The sequence below is a fragment of the Helianthus annuus genome, chromosome 17 (genome assembly GCF_002127325.2).
Source record: "Helianthus annuus cultivar XRQ/B chromosome 17, HanXRQr2.0-SUNRISE, whole genome shotgun sequence".
Lineage (NCBI taxonomy): Eukaryota > Viridiplantae > Streptophyta > Magnoliopsida > Asterales > Asteraceae > Helianthus > Helianthus annuus.
In genome coordinates, this window is record NC_035449.2 from 77,109,776 (window position 1) to 77,122,714 (window position 12,939).

At 37.3% G+C, this 12,939-nt stretch overlaps 1 protein-coding gene across 4 annotated transcripts; it reads right to left on the reverse strand.

The window, feature by feature from the left end:
- Positions 1 to 4,835: 4,835 nt before the first annotated feature.
- On the reverse strand, positions 4,836 to 12,532 carry LOC110865169 (kinesin-like protein KIN-7E). 4 transcript variants are annotated; one of them, XM_022114392.2, is made up of 15 exons: positions 12,483 to 12,532; positions 12,113 to 12,162; positions 11,320 to 11,717; positions 10,009 to 10,098; positions 9,824 to 9,924; positions 9,624 to 9,737; positions 9,449 to 9,530; positions 9,298 to 9,365; positions 8,653 to 8,718; positions 8,372 to 8,496; positions 7,935 to 8,259; positions 7,326 to 7,430; positions 6,504 to 7,229; positions 5,860 to 6,173; positions 4,836 to 5,403 (listed from the first exon to the last, which is right to left on the reverse strand). In XM_022114392.2, exons 3-15 carry the CDS (start codon positions 11,540 to 11,542, stop codon positions 5,082 to 5,084), a joined length of 2,661 nt encoding a protein of 886 aa, XP_021970084.1. In that variant the 5' UTR covers positions 11,543 to 11,717; positions 12,113 to 12,162; positions 12,483 to 12,532; the 3' UTR covers positions 4,836 to 5,081. The 4 variants fall into 4 exon arrangements, with proteins under 4 accessions (XP_021970084.1, XP_035842423.1, XP_035842424.1 ...); XM_035986530.1 differs by lacking the exon at positions 12,483 to 12,532 and having other exon boundaries at positions 12,113 to 12,164; XM_035986531.1 differs by lacking the exons at positions 12,113 to 12,162; positions 12,483 to 12,532 and adding an exon at positions 11,823 to 11,953.
- Between the last annotated feature and the right edge of the window lie 407 nt (positions 12,533 to 12,939).

The following is a 12,939-nucleotide window of genomic DNA, read 5'->3' on the forward strand; positions in this document are numbered from 1 at the left end:
AGTACCACGTAGATACCTAAGAATCCACTTAACCGCATCCCAATGCTTTTTACCAGGATTTGACAGAAACCGACTAACAACACCTACTGCATGGGCAATATCAGGTCTTGTACACACCATTGCATATGCCAAGCTTCCAACCGCTGACGTGTATGGAACTTTATCCATGTCTTCAATCTCCTCCTTCGAAGAAGGGCAATCTTTATCGGTTAGGTTAAAAATGGGAGTAAGAGGTGAACTAAACGATTTGGCTTTAGCCATGGTGAACCTGCGAAGCACCTTCTCAATGTATTGCTCTTGTGACATGTGCAACTCCTTTGAAGCTCTATCTCTAGTAATCTGAACACCAAGAATTTGTTTTGTTGGCCCCAAGTCTTTCATAGAAAACGATTTGCTCAATTCCTTCTTCAGCTGAACAATTCTCTCTGCATTCTTGCCCACAATCAACATGTCATCAACATAAAGAAGTAAGATGATAAAATCATCATCACCAAACCTCTGAAAGAAAACACATTGGTCTGAAGTAGTCTTTCGGTAACCTTGCTTCCCCATAACGGACTCAAATTTCATGTACCACTGTCCCGGTGCTTGCTTCAAACCATAAAGACTTTTCTGAAGCTTACAGACATAGTCTTCTTTACCCTTAACCTGAAAACCTTCGGGTTGTTCCATATAGATTTCTTTATCCAAGTCACCGTGAAGGAAAGCTGTCTTGACATCCATTTGCTCAACCTCAAGATCAAGACTAGTTGCCAAACCAAGAATCACCCGAATAGAACTCATCATCACGACTGGAGAGAAAATCTCATTAAAATCAATACCCTTTCTCTGACTGAACCCTTTAACCACCAATCTGGCTTTGTACCTAGGCCACGAGGTATGTTCTTCACTTTTCACTTTGTAGACCCATTTGTTCTTCAAAGCTCTTTTGCCCTTGGGCAACTTTACTAACTCAAAGGTATTGTTCTCATACAAGGAATTCATCCCATCTTGCACGGTTTCAACCCACTCCCTTTTGTGTTCATCTTCCATGGCCTCTTCATAACACTCGGGCTCTCCCCTATCAATGAGCAAGACATACTCATCAACAGAATAACGGGTGGAAGGATGACAGTTTCTTGTAGACCGTCTGAGTGGGACAAATGTTGGCATATCTGGTACTGGTAACTTTGGATGAGGACCCTCATCTAACTCTTGCTGCTCTAGAATATCATGATTATCAATACCATGTTGTTCATCATTTTTAATGTTATCTTCATTATGTGGCTCATTGTGCTTAGGAGGAACCAGATCCAAATCAGAAAGATCATCAGTATGTTGAGGAACTATCTTTGTCTTCTCAATATCTTTCAAACTTTGATCTTCAATAAAATCAGCATCGAAACTTCTTATGAGTTTCTTTGAGATGGGATCATAAAACCTGTGTCCAAACTCATCTCCCCCATAACCAAGGAATATACATGGCTTGGTCTTTATATCAAGCTTTATTCTTTCATCTTTGGGAATATGCACAAAAGCCTTGCATCCAAAGACCCGCAAATCATCATATGAAAATCTTTGCCACTCCACACCCTGTCAGGAACATCAAAAGACAAAGGAACATGAGGAGTACGATTAATAACATTTATTGGGTGTTCAAAGCTTCACCCCAAAAGGAATTAGGCAACCCTGCATGTGATAGCAAACATCTAACCCTTTCAACCAATGTTCTATTCATTCGTTCTGCTAAACCATTCAACTGTGGTGTCTTTGGAGGAGTCTTTTGGTGCCGAATACCTTTCTCTCTACAATAAGCATCAAAAGGATCAATGTACTCACCTCCATTATCTGTTCGAATACACTTGAGCTTCTTCTCAGTTTGTCTCTCAACTAAGGCATGAAACTGCTTAAACACATCTAATACTTGATCTTTAGACTTCAAAGTATAGGTCCAAACTTTTCTCGAATGATCATCGATAAAAGTGACAAGGTACAAGCAGCCCCCAAGTGTTCTAGTCTTCATAGGACCACAAACATCCGAATGTAATAAATCAAGTATATTGCCTCTCCTATGAGGAGGGTGACTCTTGAAAGAAACTCTTTTTTGCTTACCTGCCAGACAATGAGAACACTTCTTCAAATGAACATCATGCAAATCGGGGAAGACATTCTTCTTCAACAAAATAGACATCCCTTTTTCACTCATGTGAGCAAGTCTCCTATGCCACAAGTCGGTCATATCGGCATTCACTAACAAATTGACCGAGTCTTTGGAGATCTTCGGATGTGTTCTGTATAACTTTGAACTTCTTTTACCTTTTTCCACGATCAAAGAACCACAAGTGAGTTTCCAAATACCATCACCAAAGGTACTATGGTAACCATCATCATCAAGTAAACCCGTGGAGATCAAGTTAAGTCTAATATCTGGAACATGTTACATTGTGTAAAACCAACTCCATCCCAGTGTCAAACTTCAAGCAGACATCCCCAACACCTACAATCTTTGATAGCCCGTTATTACCCATCTTAACAACCCCAAAGTCACCAGGTGTGTAAGATGAATAAAATTCCCTTTTTGGTGTCACATGACACGTAGCTCCACTGTCAACAACCCAACTCGAATCATCACGTGCAATGTTCACCATCTCATAATCACAGCAAATGAAGAACTCTTCAGTAGTAGTATTAACTCCATCAGTGTCAGTGCCACCATCATCCTTTTTATGATTGTTCTTTTGATTGTTGTAATTAGCTTTCTTGTTCTCCCTTTTTAATTGTCTGCAAAAATTTAATTGTGTGTCCTTTCCTACCACAATGATGAAACTCGTAATCAGCAAATGCACCTCTGGACTTGCTACGATGCTTCCCTTTGTTACTCGGACCACTACTTTGACCTCTCTCCCTGCTCTTTGTGACCAAGACATCTGATTGTGAAGAGGAACCTTGTGATTTTCCTCTCATCTCTTCATTTAAAACACTGCCTTTAGCCAATTCCATAGTAATGATACCGTTAGCTGCAGAGTTAGACAATGATGTCCTAAAAGTCTCCCATGAGTCCGGTAAAGTACCAAGAAGCCATAAGCCTTGTATCTCGTCTTCAAACTTAATACCCATTCCTACATGCTGATTAATGAGACCCTGAAACACATTCAAATTTATCAACTGTTTAATCAAGAACAGTTTATTGTTTCCGGTCTTCCAAGCATACAACTCCTCAAACTTGTTCCACAAAGTTCGAGCGTGAGTCTCACCGCTAATATGGTTCAAAACATTATCATCAACCCATTGACGAATATAACCACAAATCTTTCTGTGAAATATATTCCACTCTTCATCTGTTTTATCACCCGGTTTGTTGGTATTAAAAACAGGCATATAATAATCCTTAACATAAAGGAGATCTTCCATTTTGCCTTTCCAAACATGATAATTAGAACCATTTAAATTCACAATCCTACTTGTATTAGCTTCCATCATTCAATCAAGTTTCAACCCAATAACAAGAGCCAATGACTCTGATACCACTATGATGGGAAAAACGCGAAACCCGGTCACAAACGGTAAACACAAACGCGGAAGCAAACTTCGTTTGACCAAGATTTTTCCCAAACTTGAATGAACCTGTGAGGATGCAAACAAATAGGGTATACCAACTACAATCTAAACAACCCGAAAAAAATAACAAGAACACCAAATTTTAGCGTGGAAAACCTCTCAAGACGAGAGTAAAAACCACAGGACTACTAGAGCCGCTTCAAATCCACTATCACAAAATTAGAGCAATACAAAGTCTTCCCTAGGTATACTAGAGGCATACAATAAACTTCATACACTTGGAATCAACAACTTCAAGCATACGGAATCAAGAACAAAGACAAAAGAAAGAGATATAACCAAAATCTGCAGCAGCGAACAGAGGCTGTGAAACCAGACTTCCGGACGTGATTAACACAAACCCACCGTTGGATAAGGTCGCCCTGATGTTGTGAATATTGTTCCAAAAATCCGAACGATCCAACGGTTCAATCTCCGGAAATAGACGACCTCTGCAGCTGGGTTAGTTGGTGACGGAAATGAGGAAAATGATTCTTCTTTCTTTTATGCTAGACCTTTTGTGATGTCTCTTTTTGGCTGATTACTTCTGCTAATGCTTTACCCCTTCATATATATATCACCAAAAAAAACCTAATGGGCTTTAAAATTTGTTAGGCTTCCTCATGGGCCCAAAAACCCAAAACAATGGTCAACAAATGAGGTCTAATGTGATAAAAATAAATAAATAAAAAATAAAAATCTCCCCTCTTATGCCAAGCTAGTTATGTTGCTGTCAATGAGATCTGTGGTTAAAAAGCTATGAAGAGATTGCAATGAAGTGGTTATTGGGTTTTTGTATTGGATTTGAATTGGTAGATAACTGTGTAATGGGCCTTGTACTATAAGTTGGGCCAAACATAAACCCATTATACAAACAATTTGCTATTAGTGCAATAACCAATATCTTTTTTTGTGAAATCATTCTCAAGCCAAACAAGTTGTGACTGTATTTATATACATGGTAAGCCTTATCGAGCCGGCTTACAAGCCGAGCCAGGCCTAGCTCGAGCTCAGCTCGTTTACAAATCGAGTCGAGCCGAGCTGATTCGTTTACAACCGAGCCAAATACGAGCCGAGCTTTTTTCGATCTTTTTTCGAGCGAGTTTTGAGCGAGCTGCGAGCCACAAGTTTTTTGAACACCCCTATAGACGACATTCCAGAATATAAGGGTTGCTACATAACATATGGAAAATAATTTGACAAGTAGGAAGATCAGGGTTGCTACATAACATATGGAAAATAATTTGACAAGTAGGAAAGATCAAACCCAAAAACCAAATAATAAGAAAAACCCTTAAACATAGACAACTACAAGAATTGTATTACAAGGAAAAAAAAAACCAAATCAGTAAATTCCAATGCATGTTTGTCCCACAACCAACAATGATCCAAGTTCCAATTCCAACCTACTACTTATAAGCATACTAAAACGCGTATTGGTTAAATCCTTACTTTTGTCAATCTGTTCATCAGAACCTTGGAAGTCAACTATAAAAACCTTTGACTTACAACAGCGATGACATGCTCGGTTTCCAACCCAGCGATCTCCTGACCATTTTCGGAGGACTAAAGCTAAGCCCGAACATCTCCTTAAGAGCCTGACCCTGTTCAGAGAACTTAATCAGTTTTGAAACTACTGAAGCGCTATCTTGCAAGTGGTTCGGATCCTCCGTGTTGGTCCACAGGCGATGGATTAGCTGCAGCCTCCTTCGTTTGGAGTTCGGGTTGACACCCCATTTTTGGTAAAGTTTCTTCTTTTCTTCTTCTGAAAAGCGTTTGTTCATCAGCCTGCTTAACATTGCTTTCTCCCTTCTTAGAGCTTTGATGCTGTTTATCACAAAGACACATGTTTGAAAGGAAACGGTTCATCAAATGTGATTGAAAGTCGTCCAAAGCATATTTTCAGTGCGTCAATTTACACATTAATCATTTTATTAAAAAAACAATAATATTATTCGAACTAAACTAATTTTGTAAATTGTATATCACAAAACTAAAAATGAACGGAAATCAAAAGGGTCGAAAATGGCTACTAACATATATAGAGGTCAGTTAACGTACAATACCGCTTAACGTACATCATGTACGACAGATAATTAGGCACGTTCATTTGAAAATCACGCATGTTATAAACTAAAAAACCCAAATTACGCATGTTGGAAAGCATTAATCACGCATGATGAAAACATTAATCACGCACATTGTCGTACGTGATGTACGTTAAGCCGTATTGTATTTTACACTACATATATATATATATATATAGAGAGAGAGAGAGAGAACCTGGATGCGGATGTGAGAGTATGGCCATCATGAAAAGCTGGATTGCCCTTTGAAAATGTTTCCTTAAGAAAAGAAAGCCTCCTAATCTCAACCTCCATGTAAATAGAATCCATTGGATCGCCTCTAAACAACAAGAAAAAATACGTCCTGTGAATCAGAGAAACGTTGCACGCTTGCCAAAGTTCAACTATACATTTCTGCTGCCTTGCAAACTCTTGAGGCCAATCTGCAGGCGGCGAATCCATCATCGAATCTATTCCTATGCTTTTTACGCTTTTACCCAAGCCATCACCCTCTGCTCCTGAACCATTAACCTATAGCATCCACAAAATACATAAATAATCAAAATCAACGAAATTCAGTTATTTGCAGTAATAGAAAACCTAAAAAAAGGCACAAGAACATGTTAGCCGGTCAAGTGGTCAACTCAACCCGACACATTCTGTTTGGACTGTCCTAAAACTATACCTGTTTTGATCCATTAACCAACCTGCTTGTTTTTTAATTTTTTAAAGTTAGTGGGTCAGCTCAACCGATGACACATTTTGACCCACTTGCTTTTGATTTTTACAAGTACGAAACCTAAAACAAAAATGAGTCTAAAGTACATTAACAAAGTCAACAAAGGTAGTAAAAATTCAAACCTGGTCAAACTGAAGTTTGGCCATTTTCTTCAATCCCGCAACGAAAGTATCTACGCTAGGAATATCTTCTTCGCCCGAGGTTTTGTTCTTAGCATCTTCCAACATTGTGCTTCCAAGGGACGACTGTGAATCACTTCTCAACAGTCCTCCACTGGCAGCACCACCGTACTCCTGCGGCGGAATATCCCATAGCTTCCGGCCTTCAGGCCTTGCTGAATGTCTTGTTTCAAAATCATTAGGCGGTGTGTTCTCAAACGCAGGTGGTGAAGAACTAGTTACAAGATTTGCTCTACAACTCCTGCTTTTGGTGAGCTTATGACCCGTCGGATTCGATATTTGTGACTGCACTTCTTGTTCTTCGTCACCGTCACCGTATGGTCGTGTAACTAGAGAGTTTATGGTGTTTTGCAAATCTTGGAAATTTTGCTCCAACGACCCGATATTAACCCGGTTTCTTAAGTGGCTTGTTTCGGTGGGGCCCGACACTGATTCAGATTCGCCATTGGAAATGGCGGTTTGATCGTTGGTGGATTCATCGGTTTCAACACAACGGACCTCTTTGCAAACGGTGTTAGACTCTTCTTCTTCGGTTCTTGTTCTAAACAAAGTTCTACTTGGCAGTGAGGGAGAGTTGGAGTTTTCTTGGTGACGAGTTGTACCGGGTAATTTAGTGCTCGATGATTCGGACGAATATTCATCTGCACATGTGTTGCCTTGTCGTCCATCCTAGAAAGAAAATTGCAAAACAAGATAATTTGAAACTTTTAGTACAAAATTATGAATAAATTATTTTCGTTCAATTTCAGTAAAAATAAGATCTACCCATTGTGTTGAAACTTGATCATTTCTGACAGCTTGTAGCAATTCCTGGATCCTAGATTCAGCAAGATCCCGTTGCTTGATAAGATCCCGGACCTCTTTCTCCAACTGCAAAAATAAAGTTTAGACCTGTTTGACTTGCAAAAGTGAAGAAGGCAATTTCAACATAATTAACTACGAATCGGGCTTATTTTCGTTATCTCTAACGGGTCAATTTTTATGTATGGGTTGACTTGCAAAAGTAAAGAATGCAATTTCAACACAATTAATTATGTATGGGTCGCATCCGACTATTATTATCTGTAACAGGCCAAACAGAAATAAAAAAGAACTCAAACTTGGCCTAAGTGTATATAAATCTTGTAATCACTTCTGAACCATTAAAACCGCAGGAGAATAATTTTTTTGGGTCGAACTGGCCCGGTCCATACCAAAAAGTTAACTGTTTAGACCCGTCTATTTTCATTAACGGGTCAAACAATGATATAAAAATAAGTCAAATGAAAACACGTCAAAATTGCCCAAAGTGTGTAATTTTTGTAATGACTTTTGACCAACTAATTATTCATGAAAAAATAGGACAAAAAGCCCGTACCAAAAAGTGAACCATACCTTCTCGATCTGCTGATCTTTCTTCTTGAGTAGTGCGGAATAATCTGGCGGTGCGGGCGTTCTTAGCTCGTTTTCCAATCGAGCCAGTTCTTTTTGTAAATGCTTAACCAAGGCCTTATCAGACATCACGACATTAACTTGTGCATTTGTGGTTACTTCTTTTGCACAACTTGCAAATAAAAGGGTATTTTTAGATTGCTCAACATGCTCTCGAGCTGGACTCAAGGTGCAAATAATGGCGGTTCGTGCATTTCCTCCCAAACACGGCTGCAATATGCGTGTCAGCTTTGAGTCACGGTAGTTCACGTGCCCATGTTTGCCCTTGCTGCATTTTTCATCGGTGCTCTCTCTTAGTTATTGTTGCAATTTTAATACCCCAACGGGAGTTTTCTGTATATAATATATAAACTTATGGAAGTTGTGACAAATAGTCAAACCTTAGCTTCCGAATGACAGTGGAAAGCGTCAATAAGCTACGATTTATGTGGCAACCTTCTTTCAGTCTTTGCCCAACAGATAATGCCTGAGCTGCACGCTCACTTCCAGCAAGATCAACAAAGTTCTGCAGATTACAGCTCAATCATATTAAAAATAATAATAATAATAATAATAATAATAATAATAATAATAATAACATAAAAACTCCACAATATCGATTTTTTTTATGTTTTATTTTTAATGTGAAATTCCTTAGCTAATAAATAATCAAGATACATACCACACTAGCCGTAAGTTTTGTAGACTTATCCTTCCCTATGAACTCATTAGCTGAACTCTCAATCGTCTGCAAAACGCCAAATTGACCATGGGATAAGTTCAAAATGCATTGTATGTACATACATGTGTGAGTGTGTCTGTCTGATGCGGGCCCAAGTGTGGAGGAGGGGGCCATCTTGTATTTGGAGGCCCAAGATCGTGAAACTTGGGCTATGGGGGTTTCGTTTTGGGTGTGCGACCAGGCGAAACGAACGTGAGAACGAGCTCCATCTTGCTGCAAACTGGGTCATCGTCCGGGCCAAAAAAAAACGCTTATTTCTATTAGTTATTTACGTTTTTATGTTTTTTGGAGTGTTTTGGGCATTTTGTTTTTGGGCTTGTGTTTGGCCCATTGTCTTTTTGAGGCCCATTTCGAATTTTTGTTCCTATTTATATGTTTCTCTAGTAATTTGAAAGATCAGACTTGAATTTTGAATTAACTCATTTTCACTTCAAATTCTGTGCCCTTTGGGTTGAATTTTGGGGGTTGGGGAAGAACTACACGGGTATTCGCAGAATCAACGTGTTTGATCTTCGTTTTCGTAACACACGCTACATCAATGTCATACGATGATTAATATGAAAATCATATAGAATAATAGCATACCAGCCTTAAAATTTGATGAGATCTTGAACTTGTTTCGTTGAGGGATGTCTCTCCCACTTTTCTTTGAGCTGCAAGTAAAAACCGCAAAGAACATATATAAGGTTAAATTAGCACGTTAGAAAATACGATAATTGTCCTGAAAATGCGTCACCTTCGCATACGGACAAAAGCTGTTTAAGATGGCCCCAATCTCTTAGAGTTTCCTCTGTAAGTTTCTCGATAATTGTCCCTTTCTGAGATAAATTAAAAACATTAGTAAATAGTGTGTATCAACTGAGACATAAGACATTAAACGCGAATTAATGGGCATGAAAGTATGAAACCACCTCCGGATCATCCAAAACCCTAAGTGGAATATTGTCTGTGCTTAAAAGGTCTCTTATGGCTTCATTATAGATTTCAATAGCCGAAAATTTCAAAACAAACGCCCTTTCTTCATGCTAAAGACGAAAAAGAAACCATTACTTCAATAAACATCCAACAAACTAGTGGAATTTAAATATAGAAGACGTAAAAAGTTTTGTACTTTTTGCATATACGCGTATATATCCGCCACGGTGTACTCTGTTATCCCGGTCATTGTGTACGTCTTCCCACTACTTGTTTGCCCGTATGCAAAAATGCTTGCTAAGAACAGAGAAGGATTCATTAGTCAAAGTTGAAAGTCAAAGTCTTGTCAATGCTTGACTTTCAGCTTATGATGGGACTTACAGTTTATGCCACTAACAACCGAAAGTGCAATCCCTTTAGCTCCTTCATCGTAAACTTGCCTAGTTGTTGCATCACCACTAAATACTCTGTCTGTTACCAAATAAGAATGCATAAAATGATAATTAAGACGAAAGGAAAAAAATCATACAAGAATCCATAAAATGATACTTTATCTTTATATTTTTTTATCAGACAAGCCGTCGTTAATTGCTCTACAATTGTCTAATGAGCAATTAATGGAACAAGGGATCATACTTTTTTGGGTTGGGGCATAGGCCGGTACATTTATAAATAAAAACAAACCAAGCAGACCCCCCCCCCCCCCCCCCAATCACACACACACACGTCATCCCAGAACGGCAGAACATGAAACAATCAAACAAAAGTCTAGGGGCCATTTTTGTGATTAATATAAGTACATTTACAGTTAACAAAATAACAACAATTAATGATAGATTATAAAACTAGTTACCAACATATTATATTGCCTGATAACTCGATTTACAAAACCATCCATGAATTTACTGAACATCATGTTGCAAGATCACAAACAAAATATATATTTAAACCTAATGATTCGATCCCATGAAGAGAACCATGGATCTACTAACCGTCTTATTGCAATATACAGACACATTAACCAAAAGATAAAGAAAATCCAGTTACAATTACGCAACATGCTTTTACTTGCAACCCTAAACTAAGATCAGAATCTGACCATTAATGTATAAATTAAATAAGAGAAAGTAAGAAAATCCAGTTAATGTTACTAATTTCAAAGACAAACTGGCCTTCAAAACTTATATCATATCAAGTGGCATTTCATTAAATCAAGAATGCTATAAAAATATAAAAAAGAAGAGAAGTTTAGATGAGAATATTAGAATAAATTACCCGAAAAATAATAAAAATTTCACTTAGTTAGCACACCGTAACATCGAATCAAAAACTGAACACACTAATGCATAAATCAATGGTGAAGAAAAGAGCAAGAAAAATCACTTAATGATCCAAGACAAAATGTTAAATACGCGAAAAAAATGCCTATTAAGGAATAACCCAGAAAAAAAAATAAAACCATAAATAAAGATCAGAACTTGAACAGAACACTAGTAATGAATAAATTAAGTGAAAAAATAAAATCCATTTAATGATTCAAGCTACCATGAACCTACTTGACAGATCAAACCCAATTGAAGTCAAAACCTCATATCAAATAGCATCTAACTTTTCACCAAGAGCCTTAGAAAAAGATCAAATTACACAAACATCCAAAAAAATTAACCGAAAAAACGAAGAAATTTAACTTACCAAATGAATAAGCAGTAGGGAACATAGATCTTTCCTGCAAACTATTCCTAAACAAAACAGTAGTATCATTGATGCATTCCCAATCTGAAACATCATTTCTTGCAATTTCTTTCTCATTCAAAGGCCTCAACCTCACCAACACAAGAATCTTCTCCTCTCTTCCATTTCCAACACCTTCCATTTTCTCCCAATTCATCAACTCTTCCCCACCAATTGCCCCCATTTTTTCTCAAAATTTCAACCTAAAATCAAACACCCATGTACCATTTTCCCCTAAAAGCCCCCACAAATCAACAAAAAACAGTTAAAACTTAAAACCAGAGTGGTTGTTGCTTCTTTGCCTAAAGGGGATAAAGCACCAATACCCAGTCCCACATGTCATCAAACAAACAATTTATCTGCACAAAACAGAGCACAAAAAAGCTAGTTTTTATAACCTTTTTTTTAAACATAATAATATATATTAAAAAAAAAACAATTAAACAAGACTCAAAGATCCAAACTTTAAAAAGGGGATTTTTTAGAGCATAATCATGGGTTTGTTGGGTGATTAAGAACTTTGCTTAATCTTTATTCTCAAGCTTGAAACAAACAAAATAAAGTATAAAATAAAAAGCCCTAAAATTTTTAATTTTTTCAACACCACACAACACAGATCCTAAAGAGGACCCTACTATGCTTGAAAACTAAGTAACTCATTTTCTTCGTTTCTTTAATAAGCATTCTTTAAAAGGAAGATGAAAGCTTGGAATTTTCAGAAATGGTGGGTCCCATACACAAAGTGGTAACTTACCTTCTTGATCTGTTTTTCCCCAATTAACCTGCTTTCTTCAGATTATTAAACTGTAGTTCATCAAAAAAAAAAAAAAAACCCACAAAAATTAAACGCTAAAAATCAAATATTTAGTTCAAATTTACCAAGAAATTCGGTATCTGTTTTTAAAAATCAATTTTTTTTATAAATCAAAATTCAAAAAATTAAGAACCCACAAAAATTAAACGTTAAAGATCAAATTTTTAGTTGAAATTGACCAAGAAATTCGGTGACTTTTTTTATAAAAACATTTTTTTATAAATCGAGAATAAAAAAACTAAAAATACCCCCCACGATCTCCGTGAATTCATAAACACAAATCGCACAGAACCACTTGCTCTGCATTTACCTTCTCAGCAGCAACCGCTCTCTCTCTCTCCCCTCTCTTTCTCTCTCTCGAAGAAGCTTAATCTTGATCAGATAACTTATATTTCATCTGGGTTTTGCAGCAAAATAATTTATTATTCATTAATTAAAGGTTTTACTGGTCTTTGCTTTTTCCAGAGGTGAAATTTTTAAAGCCAGATTTTGGTACAAGTTTTAATGCGTGATGTACTGTTAGTGATGAAGTAATTGTCTGGGTTAAAAGTTTTTGGTCTGGAAAAAGTATTTACCTTTGCTTAACGTCTACTTTTTTTTTGCGTTATTTTTTTAATTTTCGAGTCACGTGCGTTATTTTTTTAATTTTCGAGTCACGTGACTGGCAGAATTTCGGTGAGTTTAATAATGTGTGTGTGCAGCACACCGTTAGAAGATTTTTCAATGCACGAGATTTCTCCGGTAGTTGGGTCCACGTACAAGTGTTT